Source organism: Dasypus novemcinctus, chromosome 17 (genome assembly GCF_030445035.2).
Source record: "Dasypus novemcinctus isolate mDasNov1 chromosome 17, mDasNov1.1.hap2, whole genome shotgun sequence".
NCBI lineage: Eukaryota > Metazoa > Chordata > Mammalia > Cingulata > Dasypodidae > Dasypus > Dasypus novemcinctus.
In genome coordinates, this window is record NC_080689.1 from 81,363,840 (window position 1) to 81,379,395 (window position 15,556).

At 49.0% G+C, this 15,556-nt stretch overlaps 1 protein-coding gene across 1 annotated transcript; it reads left to right on the forward strand.

Annotated features, from left to right (window-relative positions):
• Positions 1-3,145: 3,145 nt before the first annotated feature.
• SPMIP9 (sperm microtubule inner protein 9) lies at positions 3,146-7,388 on the forward strand. Its single transcript, XM_004472286.4, has 4 exons — positions 3,146-3,208; positions 3,863-3,899; positions 5,232-5,324; positions 6,870-7,388. The coding sequence occupies exons 2-4, from the start codon at positions 3,873-3,875 to the stop codon at positions 7,287-7,289; spliced, it is 540 nt and encodes a 179-aa protein (XP_004472343.1). The 5' UTR covers positions 3,146-3,208; positions 3,863-3,872; the 3' UTR covers positions 7,290-7,388.
• The last annotated feature ends 8,168 nt before the right edge of the window (positions 7,389-15,556 follow it).

Below are 15,556 nucleotides of genomic sequence, written 5' to 3' on the forward strand. Positions count from 1 at the left end.
CTCAGAGGTAACAAGTATTAATACATCAGTGGTCTGGAAAGTTTCAAGGCAAGAGTACACCAGCATTTACTGAGCATCTATTATGTGCCAGGTGCTTGTAAGCAATTGCCAATGTCCTTGATACATGGTGGCTTATAATTTTTAATAATAACCTGCCAGACATACAGATACAGGTTATCCCATCCACAGGTGAGCCTAACCCACCTGCCTTCTCCATGCCTGCACCTGAGCATCTGAAGACCCTTGGAAAATACCTCACATGCTGTTGAGTATTGCTGAGAATCCATGATCACCAACTTCTACTCAAAACTGCCCAACAACTTGGTAAACTCCCTCTTCCGGTCTGCACACCAACCACTTCACATCTTCCCTGTCTTCCCCCGTGGTAGGCAGAATTCTAAAATTGTCCCCCCAAGATTCCTGTCCTCTGATTATTGAACCAAACATCAATCTAGACACTGCCATGAAGGACTTTGGGGATGTAATTCAGGTCATTAATCAGCTGACCTTAAAACAGATTATCCTGAAGGATCTGGGTGTCCCCGTGTAATCACCTGAACACTCCTCCACTTGGAAACCACAGATCTTCAGACTGAATATGGCCAAAACCACTCATGAGCTTTCCCCAAACCAGTGCCTCCTAAAGGCTTTCCCACCCCATCAAAGGATCCAACCTGGAATCAAGCCTCGTTCCAGAAATCTGAGAATTATCGTTGAAGTCTCCCTTTGTCTTGCTCCCACCTCTTCCCCAAAATTACTAACTTCTACAGACACTACTGCCAAGGTGCCCTTGAATCCACCTGCTTCTCTCCACATCCACGGCCATCTTGCCCAGCCTTCCCAGCCACCATCACCAGCCAAAGCCCTGCGAGCTCATCTCCACATCCTTTCTTGCTCCTTCACAGCTCAAGAGGGTTCTTTCTGGCACACTTATCCCGTCACATCATCCTTCCACTTAAACCTCCCAGTGCTTCCCCTGGTTCTCAGGATGAAGCCAACAGTCCCTCTGTGCCCTGCTTGGTGAGGCCCCACCTCCCCTCAGTCCTCACATGGAGCTGCCCTTGTCCCTCTGCTCTAGCCACAGTAGCCTCTCTTCCACACGTGGGGAGTTCTCCTTCTGTCCTTAGGGCAGTCACGGGGGCCTCAGAAGCTCTCAGCCTGACCAGTCCCTTTAGGACTGAGCTAAAGTGTCACTTCTCGAGGGAAATCTTTCCTGACCACCTCCTAAGGCTAGACCAGGTCCCCGCTTGCCATGTTCTTCCTTTACAGCATTTGTGACAATCATAATTGAATTCCTACTGGGTAATCATTTATATCATACTTATCTACCATCGTACTGTAACTCCAAAAGGGCAGAGACTGTTTCTGTTTTATTTCACCCCTATAATCCCAGGCCCTTGCATAACATCTGCATAGAGCGGGAACTCAAAAAACATCGGTGAATATTAGGATGAAGACTAAAAACCAAGAATCTGCACAGATACATTCATTCGACGTCCTACACTCTCCCCAGGTAGATATTATGTCCCCATCTTACAGATGAAGAAACTCCTGTTTATTGCAGTTTTAAGATGTGCCCAAACCATGAAGATAGTAAGTAACAGGATTTTTACTCAGAACTCCCCAAGTCTACTTGGTAAGATTTTTCGGAAAAATATATTTTGGGGCACAAAAAGAGTGTTAGGTGATACAACCACTTTACCTCTCCAACCTTGAGTTTGTTGGGGCTGTTTGAGCTGGAAGCTATAAAAACTCAATGGAAACTGGCTCTAGCAAGAGAAGGAATTTACTGGCTCACAAGAAAAATGAAAAATCTAGCATCAGTCCAAGGGTCAGGCACGGGCACATGCAGAGGCTGAAACAGAGTCTTTATGCCGTAGTCGTTCTTCGTGCCCATTTTACAGGTCTTCTTTTCTCTCTGCTGATTTCATCCTTGGTCAGGCCTCTTTCACAGCTCCAGGCTCCTGAGGCTCTAGTGCCTGCTATCTCAGAAAGAGAAGCTTCTTGCCCAAGAGCTGGGGTGAGGCTCATCATCCTGGCTTGGGTCAAGTGCCTCTCGCTGCATCAGCCACTGGGGCCTAGAGGCTGGACAACTCCCGTGGCAACACACCCATTCTTAGAGCCCCACCCAAACCACTGCCCCTTCAGGGGGGCGATTTTCCTCTAGAGGAAATATTACCAAAATAGGGGTGAAGTCAGAGATCCACAGCAGACCCCCTTTCCTGCCCCCCCCCCACACTCCTCCCTGGGCACATCGCCCCCTTGGTCCCACTTCTTTCTGCCTTAATGGCTCTGCACTGTCCTGTGCCAGAACCCCCTGCCCTCCAGATCTTTCCACGGCTGGTTCTTTCTCATGCCCTGATGCCACACCTTCTCACCCACCCCATCAGTCATTCCCTCGTGCATCACAGCATTTGTTTGCTGCATCTAAACGGCTGACTTGCCAAATACTTTGCTTACTTTATTTCACTCCCACCAAGATGTAAGCTCTGTGCAGATACGGATTTCTATCTCTTTTGTTCACTGTTGCATCTGCAAGCGCCGTAACTGTGCCCGACCCAAAATAAGTGCTCGAGAATTATCGGTGGCCACCAAGTGTGGATTATAGTTTAAATAATAGTTTGAATGTAGGAAAGCGTGGGAGTAGGGAGTGGGGCATATGGGAATCCCTTACATTTTCTGGTAACATTTATGTAATCTAAGTATCTTTGAAAATAAAAGAATTGTTGGTTGGACAAATCAGAGGAGTCCTGTGAGAGATCAAGGACAGCTGCCTGGAGGAGGTGGCTCTTAAAAAGGGTGGTACTCTGACAAGAGGAGGGGGGATGATGAGCCAGCCCTTCAGGCAGCAAAGGCAGGGAGTGGGTGTAGCAGGATGGTTTCCATCCTAGTGGGAGTCCCTTCGCCTCCTTCTAGAAGCGGGCGGATTCTGTGGCGTCCTGGCGTCCCCTGGGCACCGTCCACTGCTGCCAGGGCTCAGGCTGGCTCGGGGGTCCCAGACACCTGCAGCTTGCTGTTGGAGCTGGTGAGCTGGGCCAGGGGAGCTAACAGGCCGGCAGGCTGGCTGGCCCTCCACCTCACAATGACCGAGCTGTGACCACGCAGCCTCGGCCCGCAGGTCAGTGTCCGCTCAGCGGCAGCTGGACTCCCAGGAGGCCGGGGCACCTGACTTGGACGAGCAAGCATCACCGTCCCTCGGCAGAAGGAGGTCTGTCTGCGCTTACACTGTCCCCGTTCAAGGAGAGGAGTGGTCTGTCCCCAGCGAGGCGGGCACGGGGGTCCGCCAATGACCCGCTGAACTGAGGGGCTCAGGCCAGGGGTCCCGAGAATGTGACCCAGCACCTAGGGGCCCACACGCACCAGCTGGGCTGAGGGAGGCAGGCAGCACCCAGCGCTGGGGAGGCCAGGGCTGGACCGCACACGGCCTCCTTCACGGGGCGGGCAGAGCCTCACGCCCTGCCCTGGCCTGGTGCCCCACGCACGCTGAAAGCGTGTCGTGCTTCTGAGTCAGCGTCCTCCAGGCATTTATGGTTTACACCACAGAAATGCACCAGTGCTGCAAACCAGGGCTCCCTTCCCCCCAAAACTGGCCTTAACATTCGCAGGAGCACCGCTTGCCCTGCTGCCCCTCGAGAGGGGAACCTGATGTTCTAAATTGTCCCAGTTCTGCTGAGCCTTGCTCCTGTCCCCCTTCTCCAGCCCATGTACCCCCAGGGCCACCAGCCCCCCCCAGTGAATGAGTGATGTGTGGGCTGGGAGATGCCTGGGGGGCTGGGGCGGCCGTGCTTGGCCGGCAGGGCTCTGGAGACGGGGCTAATCGCCCTGCGGACGGCAGACAGAGCTAACCGATTGTCTTCTCCAGGCCCTCCGTGATGGCAGGTGTGGTGTACCCCAGGCAGGTGAGTGTCGTGGGCTCTCGTCCTTTGTGACCGTCAGAGGGCCAGGCTGCCCAAGGCGAATACACGAAATGGGTCGATTAAACAATGGCAAGTTATTCGCTCACAGGTCTGAGGTTAAAAGAAAGTTCACATCAAGACATCACCAAGGCGATGCTTTCTCCCTGAAGTCTAAGGCTTCCGGGGCTGGCTGCGGACCGTCCTTGGTCCCTGGTCTGTACCTGACAAGCCACAGGGCGGCCTCGCCTGCTCTGTTCCTTCCTGGATCCGCTGCTTTCCATGGCTCGCCCTCTTCTTCACTTCATTCTCTGTGCAGGACTCCAGCAATAGGGTGAAGTCTCCCGCACAGGAGGTGGGCCACGCCTTAACTGAAGGGGCCTCATCGGAAGTCCTCCTTGCAATGGGCCCACACCCTGGGAATGGACTAGACTTAGGGCCACGTTTCTCTGGGGTGCAGAGCTCAGCCTGCCACAGGCACTCTTAGCAAGCAGCCACGGTAGGGCACCAAGCAGCCACAGTAGGGTGCCAAGCAGCCACGGTAGGGCGCCAAGCAGCCACAGTAGGATGCCAAGCAGCCACGGTAGGGCGCCAAGCAGCTGTGGTAGGGCGCCAAGCAGCCATGGTAGGGCGCCACGCAGCCACGGTAGGACGCCAAGCAGCCGTGGTAGAGCCCAAGCAGCCGTGGTAGGGCGCCAAGCTCTCAGGGGCACCACCATTCTGGAGTGAAGGATTTTTACAACAGGCTGAGGAGGGCTAAGTGTTGACAATTTCCTGGGGGTTCACTTATGTGTTCTGCATGCATGTATTAGGCACCACAGTATGCCAGCTACGGTGCTGGGTGTCAGGGCTTCAGAGACGCCTAAGATAAGCACCTGCTCTAGCAGACCTCACCCAGGCAGAGTAAGTGCGGAATGTAGTAGAGGAATGGAGAATGGGCTGTGAACGCACTGAGGAGGAAGGGTTTAATTCTTGGGAGGTGGAGAATTAAAGGGCGGAAGGGATGTTTTGGGGACAGTGGCACATTTTAATTTGGGTTCTTGGAGGACACAGAGGAGTTAGTTGGTCAGTGAGGAGTGCAACTAGCATTTCAAGCGGGAATTATGCGCACGAGCCTGGCCCACTTGAAGGGTGGAAAAGGAGTGGCTGGAGGACGGGCTGCACGCAGGGAGCCAAGGGGAGGGGACGATGAGGGGAGGGAGACCAGCTCACAAGGGCCTCCGGACGCCGAGCCCAAAAGCTGGACTTACTCCTACACACAGTGCGAGGCCCTGGAGTGGCCTTGAGGGGGAGCGCGGCGAGTTGGGGACCCTGCTTTGCACTCTCCCGTTCCCTTAGGCTCCTGTGGACTTAGACATATACCAAAGCTCCTACATGGTCGACTATAAACCCTACGGGGAGCACAAATACTCCGAACTCTCGCCAGAAGAGGTAAGGGGGCCACGCGTCTTCCCATCCGGTCCTCGCCCCCCGGAATGCTCTGTCTTCAGGGGGCGGGGGCGACGACACATGTGTAGAACAACTCCCAACGCACGAAACCTGACTCTGAGGTCTTTTGTGCGTGTGTTTTGAAATGTACATCAACAATGTCATGCATACAAAGATGATAAATAAGATGTATGTACAGTTTAAGTATTATTGCTAAAACAAACACCAATGCACCTGTCATCAGCCAGCGTAAAAGATGGCACAGTCATGATTTCAGGGGGTCCCAGTGAGCCTCTCTCTAATCCTACCACCCTCCAGCCACTCCCCAGCCCCACCTCCAGAGTCAGCCACTATCCTGAGTTTTGGGTTTTCAGGCCCTGGCATTTTTTATAGTTTTACCCTTTACATAGGTATCCCTTTAAACGAATTGCTTAGTTTGGCCTCTTTCTGAACTATCTTATAAATGGGAATAGACTGTCTGTGTTCCCCTGTGACTTTCAAGTCTTGCTAAACATCACAGCACAGTGCTCGTTTTTGGCTGTATAGAATTGCACATGCCTCAATGGTTTTATCTCTTCTGTTGACGGGCATTTGGGTTACTTACCACTTTCGCCTGCTCCCCTCTTCCCTGAAAGCTGCTGCGCTCCTGAGGCTCATGCTCAGGTGTGAGAGCTCTTCCACACTAGGAGTGGAATTCTTGTGGGATTATCAGTGGCATCCTTGCCTGCCAAAGCAGCTGTGTCAGTTTGCGTTGTCACTACCAGCAGAGGTCACCCTGTCTCTCTGTGAGCCTGCCATCACTTGGTATTGTCCAAGTCTTTAATTTTTGTCAATTTGAAGTGAAATAATACCTCCCTGGGGTCATGATTTTCCTTTCACCAGCTGTTAATGAGAGTAGGCATCTTTTCATCCACATATGGAGATTTGTTATTCTGTGAAATAACAAATGTCTTTTGTCCACTTTTCTATTGGGTTGTCTGTCTTTTCCTTATTAATTTATTGGAGTTCTTGAGATATTGTGGGCATCTTTCATTTCTCCAGTTTGTGGTTTGTCTTTTTACACTGCCTTTTGGTGAAATTTTTATTTTTAATACAGTCAGATTCATCAGTGTTTTCCTTTATTGTTTGCTCATTTTAAGTTTGTTTCTGAAATCCTTTCCTACCGTGAGGTATCTGCACTAAAAATAAGAAGCTCTATACAAAAACGGAACAATTTCTAAGATATATTATTTAATGGACCTAAAGAACTTAGTGGAAGTTCTGCATTATAATATGTACCATTTTGTGCCAATAAAGGGGGAATTTACACATACATGTATATAAAATATTTCTACAAAGATCCCCAAAATACTGATTACAGCGGTTGCTTCTGGTCAATGGGAACTGAGGGAGGGGAGTGTGGCAAAGAGACTTACTGCATTACTTCAATATTTCCCTGTGTTGAATGCATTACCGTTCAAAATCTAAAAATAAAGTGACGCTTCCCAAAGAAGCGACACTGTCTTTTACCCCTCCAGCCTTCCATTCAGGCGTCCTTTGTTTCCACAGCAGGCAAAGGCTGAAGCTCAACTCCGTGCCAAAGAGCTCCACGGGCCCATCGCCACGTCCAGCCCCAAGCTGGGGGATGGATACCCGGCCTTCCGGAGACCCTACATGAACGCCAGGGACCTGGGGCGACCCGGCTTCTTCCCGCGGCAGCGTGAGGCCGTGGTGGAGGACGAGGGCAGGTTCGCCGGCACCTGCCCTTCCACGTCCCCAGCCCCCCGTGCCCTCCAACTGGCCCAGCACGAGCCGAACTGGGCTTCCCAGCACGCTGACTTCCCGTGCCTCCTGGAGCCTGCGCGCCAGCCGGCCATAGAGGAGGGCAAAGGCTACCTTCTACTGCCCGGCTGCCCCTGCCCTCGTCACCGTGGGGTCAGGGTCCCCATCTTGAACCGGTGGGGACCCTTGATGCCATATTACCAGTAGGAGGGTGAGCATGCCTTCCAAGGGCCCCGAGAGAAACCACAGGCCAGCCCCGCCCCTCGAGTGTGGAGAGGGGGACTCAGAATAAAACCTCGGAAAGAGGCTCCAGCGGCCTGGCATGAACTCGTCCCACTGCTCTGCTCTGGGCTCAGCACCCGCCTCTGCAAAGGGAGGCACGAGGGCAGGGGGAAGGAGGGACGGAAAATGGGTCGAGGGGTGGAACTGGGTTAGTGTGTGATTAAGAGGGCTGCTGTAAGGGGTCCGACTGGTTCAGGCATTCGCCTAGAAAGTGGGGAGACTCCTGCGTCCCATCACTAGATGGTCAGTGTGACTGTGAACTTGAAGTGTCATTTGATAACGATTCCCCTCAATACTCCTATTTTAATTTGTCCACCCCTCCCACCCCTTAGAGTAATCAGTGGTAACAGGAAGGCATCAGTTCATCCTTTGCTTCCTGTTCACTGAAGCATGTGTAAGTATGTGGACTCGAGTAGGCTTACCATTATTCTACTATAGACTTACTGTGACTCTAGCAATGGAAGAACTTGTGTCATTGATGTGGACGCAGTGGCCACTGGAGGTTCTGAGGGAAGGGAGGGGAAGAACAGGTCACATGGGGGCATTTTTGAGACATTGGAATTGCCCCAGGTGACACTGCAATGACAGATACGGGCCATTATCTATTTTGTCATAACCTATAAAATTGTGCAGGGCAGTGTGTAAACAATAATGTAAAATATAATCCACAGTTAGTAAAAATGCCTCAGTACATGTCCCTCAATGGTAACAAATGTACCACACTAATGAAGGATGTTGTTAATGGGGAAAGTGTGGGAGGGGGAGGCGCTGGGGCATATGGGAATCCCCTATATTTTTGCTGTAACATTTATGTAATCTAAAGCTTCTTAAACAAGAAAAGAAATAGGCTCAGCTGCTGTAACAAAGAGAACCAAACCCAGTGGCTTGGACAGCATACGCACCGTCTTTCTCCTCTAACTGTTCAGAGGGGTGGGCTAGGAGGCTGGCATTCTTTGCTGTGGCTCCCATTTCTGGGTCCACGTGGCAGACTCAGTGGACTCTTTTCAGGCAGCAGAAAGCCGGAAACAACCAGGGGAACAGAAGCACAAAGCAGGAAGTGGACTTGGCCCAGTGGTTAGGGCGTCCATCTACCACATGGGAGGTCCGTGGTTCAAACCCCGGGCCTCCTGACCCATGTGCAGCTGGCCCATGCGCAGTGCTGATGCACGCCAGGAGTGCCCTGCCACGCAGGGGTGTCCCCCGCGTAGGGGAGCCCCACGCGCAAGGAGAGCGCCCCATAAGGAGAGCTGCCCAGCGCTAAAGAAAGCGCAGCCTGCCCAGGAATGGGGCCGCACACACAGAGAGCTGACACAGCAAGATGACGCAACAAAAAGACACAGATTCCCGTGCCGCTGACAAGAATGCAAGCGGACACAGAAGAACACGCAGCGAATGGACACAGAGAGCAGACAACTGGGGGCCAGGAAGGGGAAATAAATAAATAAATCTTTAAAAAAACAAAACAAAACAAAAAAACAGAAGCACAAAGCAGCAATGGCATTTTCATGGTGCGGTCACATCCCCTTGCCCAGAGCTTGGCCACATGGCCACACGGAACTACAAGGCCAGCTGGAAAATGCAGCCTTTCTTCCGGTGGCCACCTGCCCAGCTGAACACCAGGGGTTTGGGGGTGTAGAAGGAGAAAATAGACTTGGTGGAGGCCTAACCCTCTCTGCCACAGGACGTGAGAAGACGTTTCCCTCGGGGTTACACCAGCGCTGCCCCAGGGGAAGCTGGTGAAACGCTGACTCCCGGTCTCAGGCGGTCTGGGCTGGGGGCAAGAGCTTGCATTCCCAGCAAGTCCCCAGGAGGCACCAGTACTGCTGGACTCTTGACCAGACCTGAGTAGCAAGAAGTATACTCAATAGATGGTTTTCTCCCCTACTGTACATCATGACCTTTTATAGATTTATTTCTATTTTTCAGGAGGTTCTGGGGATCGAGTCCATGGCCTTGCACATGGGAAGCAGGCACTCAACCACTCGAGCTATATCCACTCTATTTTTCAACAGCTGTCTGATATTCTGTTGAATTGATTTTTTTTTTAAGATTTATTTTATTTATTTCCTCACCCCCCAACCCCGCCGTTGTCTGCTCTCTGTGTCCATTCACTGTGTGTTCTTCTGTGTCCCCTTGCATTCTTATCATGTGGCACCAAGAAACTGCGTCTCTTTTTTGTTGCGTCATCTTGCTGTGTCAGCTCTCCGTGTGTGCGGCGCCATTCCTGGGCAGGCTGCACTTTCTTTCGTGCTGGGTGGCTCTCCTTACGGGGCGCGCTCCTTGCACGTGGGGCTCCCCTACGCAGGGGACACCCCTGCGTGGCATGGTACTCCTTGCGCACAGCAGCACAGCTGTGGGCCAGCTCCACACGGGCCAGGAGGCCCGGGGTTTGAACCCTGGACCCTCCATATGGTAGGCGGATGCTCTATCCATTGAGCCACAACTGCTTCCCTGATAAATCTTGACTTATTCAACTATTTTCTTATTGGTGGATAGAATGCTTTTCCACTATTCCCCTGACAAATAATGCTGCAATAACTATCCCTGAACATATATCTTTACCTATTGGCACCTTTGTGTCTGCAAGATGAACTTTTTTTTTTAAGATTTATATTTATTTATCCCCCCCACCTTGTTTTGTGCTTGCTGTCTGCTCTCTGTATCCATTTGTTGTGTGTTCTCTGTGTCTGCTTGTCTTCTCTTTAGGTGGCACCAGGAACAGAACCTGGGAGCTCCCAGGTGGGAAAGAGGCACTCAGTGGTTTGAGCCACCTCGGCTCCCTGCTTTGCTGTGTCTCCCACTGTCTTTCCTCTGTCTCTTTGTTGTGTCATCTTGTTGCGTCAGCTCACCGTGCCTGCCCATCATGCCAGCTTGCTGTCTTGCTTATCTTCCCCAGGAGGTACCAGGAATCAAAACTGGGACCTCCCATATGGTAGGCAGGCACTCAACCACTTGAGCCACATCCATTTCCTGAGATAGACTCTTAAATGTGTACCTGCTGAGTCAAACAATATGTATGTTTAGTGTTAATAGATAGGATCAGAATTTGTCCCTAAGATGGGAACAATCCCCACCCCATCAGCAGTGCAAGGCTGCACTTCTTTCCTCCTCCTTTCATTGGTCCATGGATAGTATCAATTTTTTAAAGTTTTGACAAATTAATGGATGGAAAATGGTATCTCCTCATGGTTTTAATTTGCAATTACTTGTCTGCTAGTGAGCTTAGGCTCTTTCTTACATCAATAGACATTCGGTTTCTCAACCACATCTTTTTCTCTTGAGTTGTAACATTTTTTCTCATCAACTTATAGGCGTTCTTTGCACCCTGGGGATGTTAGCCCTTTGTCTAACATATGATCTAGATATGTTTTCTCTTTAGTTTGGTTTGTGTTTCTATCTTTCACTTTTTAATTTTGTTTAGTCTTGTAATTTTTTTGCTATTCATAAATTTTAAATAGGTAATTTGAACATATTTTTAATAATATAAAATCAATAAAAACTACAGTAAAAAATGTTGCAAAGTGAAGCAAAGTGTAAAGAGGAAAAAGAAACTACCCCCATAACCCCACTACTTGGTCAGTGACAACTGCTGTTAACATTTTGATACCCGAGGTAGCAGAAGAGTGGTTAAAATCTTTAGTGAAGTCAGAAAAAACTGGGGTTCCACCTACTATTAAATCTGCTACTTACTAGAAAGTTATTTAAACTCTCAGAACAACAATTTCCTTCTCCGTAAGAGGGATTAATAATCTTTCTTATACAGAGTAAACACTTTTCACACAGTGCCTGAAATATAGTCATTGCTCAGTGGGAAACTTTTATGGGTATTTTAACAAAGTTAACTGAATATGTAATTTTAAATCCTGCTTGATTTTAGCTGCACTAACCATAAACATAGACACTCAACTTTTTTTTTAAGATTTATTTGTTTGTTCTCCTCCTTCCACCCATTGTTGGCTCTCTGTGTCCATTCACTATGCGTTCTTCTTTGTCTGCTTGTCTTCTCTTTAGGTGGCACCAGGAACTGATCCTGGGACCTTCTGGAGTGGGAGAGAGGTGCTCAATCTCTTGTGCCACCTCAGCAACCTGGTCTGCTGTGTCTCTTATTGTCTCTCCTCTGTTTCTCTTTTTGTTGCATCATCTTGCTGCACCGGTTTCTCCACTCGGGCCAGCTTGCTGCATAGGACAGCTCTCCTGCACGGGCCAGCACTCCTCTGGGGCCAGCTCACCGCATGGGCCAGCACTCTGCGTGGGCCAGCTCTCTGCTCAGTCCAGCTTGCCTTAACCAGGAGGCTCTGGGATTCAAACCCTGGACCTCCCATATGGCAGATGGGAGCCCAATCACTTGAGCCACATCTGCTTCCCAACTCTCAACTTCAAAACTTTAGAAATGCTATTGCATGGTCATACCATAATTTACTCATTAGACACTCAGTCTATTTCCAATTATGTATTTTCTCTTATAAATAAGTGTACAGGATAACCCTTTTCTATAATTAGATAGGCAACCAGAAGCAAATTTACTGTGTCAAAGGGTGTGGACATGTTCTTGATATGTATATCAAACCACTTTCTAAGAAGGTTTATTTTTAATATTAAGGAATGATTACTAAGTTTGTTAGAAGTAATGACAGCATTTTGGTTATTTTTTGTAAGCCCTCCCTGTTAGAGATAGGTAAACATTTCATTGCAAAATAATTATAGGAGAGATGTCTGGAATTTACTTTAAAAGGGTCTAGCGATACCTGAGTATCCATCAACAGATGAATGGATAAGCAAACTGGGGTACATACATACAGGGGTATATTATGCAGCCATGAGAATAAACCGAGTTCTGAGCCACACACCAACATGGGCAAACCGTGAAGACACCATGTTGGATGAAATAAGCCAGACACAAGAGGACAAATATTGTATGAGCTCACGGATAGAAAATATTTAGAACGCGCGAGTTCATAGAGTCAATTACCAGGGGCTGGGAGTGGGCAGGGGACAGGGGGGTTAAAGTTTAATTGGGACTGATTTTCTGTTGGGATAGAAAAGTTTTGGTAATGGAAGATGGAGATGGTAGCACAACGTGAATGTAATTAACACCACCGCATTATATAACAGAATGGGACTAAAGGGGGGAAACTTCAGGTTGTATATATGTTACTCAAAGTTTTAAAAAATCTTCCAACCCATTAAAAAAAAAAGGACATTGGGACAACTGAAAAAATTAGAATATAGACTGTATGCTTTATGTCAGTGTTAAACTTCTTGACCTTGATAGTTGTACTTAAGATGGTTATATTGTGAGTGTCTGGTTCGCAGGAAATGTACCTGAAAGTGTCAAGTATTAGAGGAGCATGATCTAAGGAACCCACTCTTAAATCCTGGGAAAGAGAGAGAGAAAGAGAGAGAGAGAGAGAATGGTATGATAAATGTCACAAAATGCCAAAAGTTGATAAAGCTGGATTTTCTGGGTGAGGGGGTATTTTGTTGGGTTCTGTGTATTGTTTTGTATTATTTTGAAAGTTTCCTGTACATTCAAAGTTATTTCAAATTTTTAAAAATGTGCTCTAGCAAAACAAACTGTTAATTGGTGGGGCCAGTAGAGAATAGATGAAACAATAACAGTGACCAAAAACAGTTGAAGCTGGGTGATGAGCGCTTGGGAGCTCATTATCTTATTCTCTCTCCTTTGGTATGTGAGTGAACATTTCCATAATAAAACATTAAAAGCAGGGAAGGAAGGAAAGAAAGATGGGAGAGCGGGAGGGAGAAAAATAAGAAAGAAAAGGAAAGAAGGTAAAAAAGAAAAGAAAAATGTAATATTTCAGACTACCACCAGCCGTTGATGAGTGTCTAATTCATAGAATCCTGTCATCCTGTTATTCTCATTAAAGAGAGAAAGAGAGGGAAAAAAAGAAAAGGAAAAGAAATGAAGAAAAAAAAGAAAGGAAAAAAGAAAAGAAGTCAATTTGATCAACCAGGCTCTTTGGTCGCTGGGGAGGTTTAGTGAATCTGTTTTACCCATTAATGCCTCATAGTAAGTCTGTGAATGAAAGTTCACTGCTTCTCAACATTTATTAATTTTTTCCAGGGGTGGGTCGTGGGTCAGCTAACAGTTTTAACACACATTATTTCTACAAAGCACTTTCGCTGAGGTGCAAAGGTTCCTAACAACAGTCACTCTTTTTGATTACTTATGTCTCAGGCTGTGCTACATGCATCACACACATGATTTCATTTCATCCTCATATACAGATGAAGAAACAGAGGTCCATGCAGATTAAGTAACTGGTGCAAGTTCACACACGACAAAGCCAGAATTTGGGTCCTGGTTGTATCTGATTTTAGTCATCTTTTTTTTAAAGATTCATTTTAAAAATTAATTTCTCCCCACCTCCCCCCAACCTGTTGGCGCTCACTGTCTGCTCGCTCTGTCTGTTCATTGTGTGCTCGTCTTCTTGTTAGGAGGCACTGGGAACCGAACCTGGGACCTCCCACGTGGTAGGTGGGCTCTCAACTGCTTGAGCCACATCTGCTTCCCTGATTTCAGTCATTTCTAAAATCTTGCCTGTCATTTTCATTCTGAATAAATGATAGGGTGATCTTTTTTTTTTTTTTAAAGATTTATTTATTTATTTAATTTCCCCCCTCCCCTGGTTGTCTGTTCTTGGTGTCTATTTGCTGCGTCTTGTTTCTTTGTCCGCTTCTGTTGTCGTCAGCGGCACGGGAAGTGTGGGCGGCGCCATTCCTGGGCAGGCTGCTCTTTCTTTTCACGCTGGGCGGCTCTCCTTACGGGCGCACTCCTTGCGTGTGGGGCTCCCCCACGCGGGGGACGCTGTTGCGAGGCACGGCACTCCTTGCGCGCATCAGCACTGCGCATGGCCAGCTCCACACGGGTCAAGGAGGCCCGGGGTTTGAACCGCCGACCTCCCATGTGGTAGACGGACGCCCTAACCACTGGGCCAAAGTCCGTTTCCCTGATAGGGTGATCTTGACTACCACAGTTTTGTTGGTTGATCAGGAAGGTGAGCCAGGTTTGGTGCTTTCCTTGAGTACTCTTCATTTGAGGTGTTCAGGCGTGCTGCAAACCTCAGACATCACATCCGTTCTTCTGGGAAGATCCTCCAAAGCCTTCATCACAGACTTATGTTTGTGACCCAAGCCCCCACCCCCTCCCCAAAAAGTATGTGAGCAGGAGTTGAGGTCCTTCAGACCCAAAATGGATCAAGAGAGTGTGTGGGTACCACCGTGGGACACCATCCAGGGCCCTGGAGCAGGCAGAGCAAGGCTAGCCACGACCCAGGCCCCTGGAGCAGGAGAGAGCAGAGGCAGGGCAGAGGCAGGGCAGGCCCGGGAGGGAGCGTCTCGAGAGAGGAGGCCGGGGGAGAGCAGGCCAGGTGCCGCGTCCAAGCTGCTGGCCGCGTCTACCCACGTCTTCCCTCTGCTCATCTCGCTACGTGCACCCTCCTCCCTGGGCCTTGTACTGGTGGTTTCTTTTTGTTTTTTTCCTGATTAAACATTTACTTTTATTAACTTTTTTGTTAAAGAAGTTGCAGGTGTACAGAAATATTATGCATGAAATATATAGAATAGGGGATTCCCATATGCCGCCCTATTGTTAACATTAGTGAGGTACATTTGTTACAATCCCTTTTTTTTTTAAAGACTTATTTTTTTATTTCTCTCCCCTTCACCCCCCTAGTTGTCTGCTCTCTGTGTCCATTTGCTGTGCGTTCCTCCGTGACAGCCCCCACCCCAACAGCGGCGCGAGAATCCGTGTCTCTTTTTGTTGCATCATCTTGCGGTGTCAGCTCTCCGTGTGGGCGGCGCCATTCCTGGGCAGGCTGCGCTTTCTTTCGCGCTGGGCGGCTCTCCTTACAGGGCGCTCTCCTTGCGCGTGGGGCTCCCCTACGCGGGGGACACCCCTGCATGGCAGGGCACTCCTTGCGCGCATCAGCACTGTGCATGGGCCAGCTCCACACGGGTCACGGAGGCCCGGGATTTGAATCGCGGAACTTCCCATGTGGTAGACGGACGCCCTAACCACTGGGCCAAGTCCACTTCCCTGTAACAATCCTTAAAGCACATTTTTATACTTGTACTATTAACTACAGTCCATCGCTTATGTATTAGTCAGCCAAAAGGGTGCTGATGCAAAATACCAGAAATCTGATGGGCGTTATAAAGGGTATTTATTT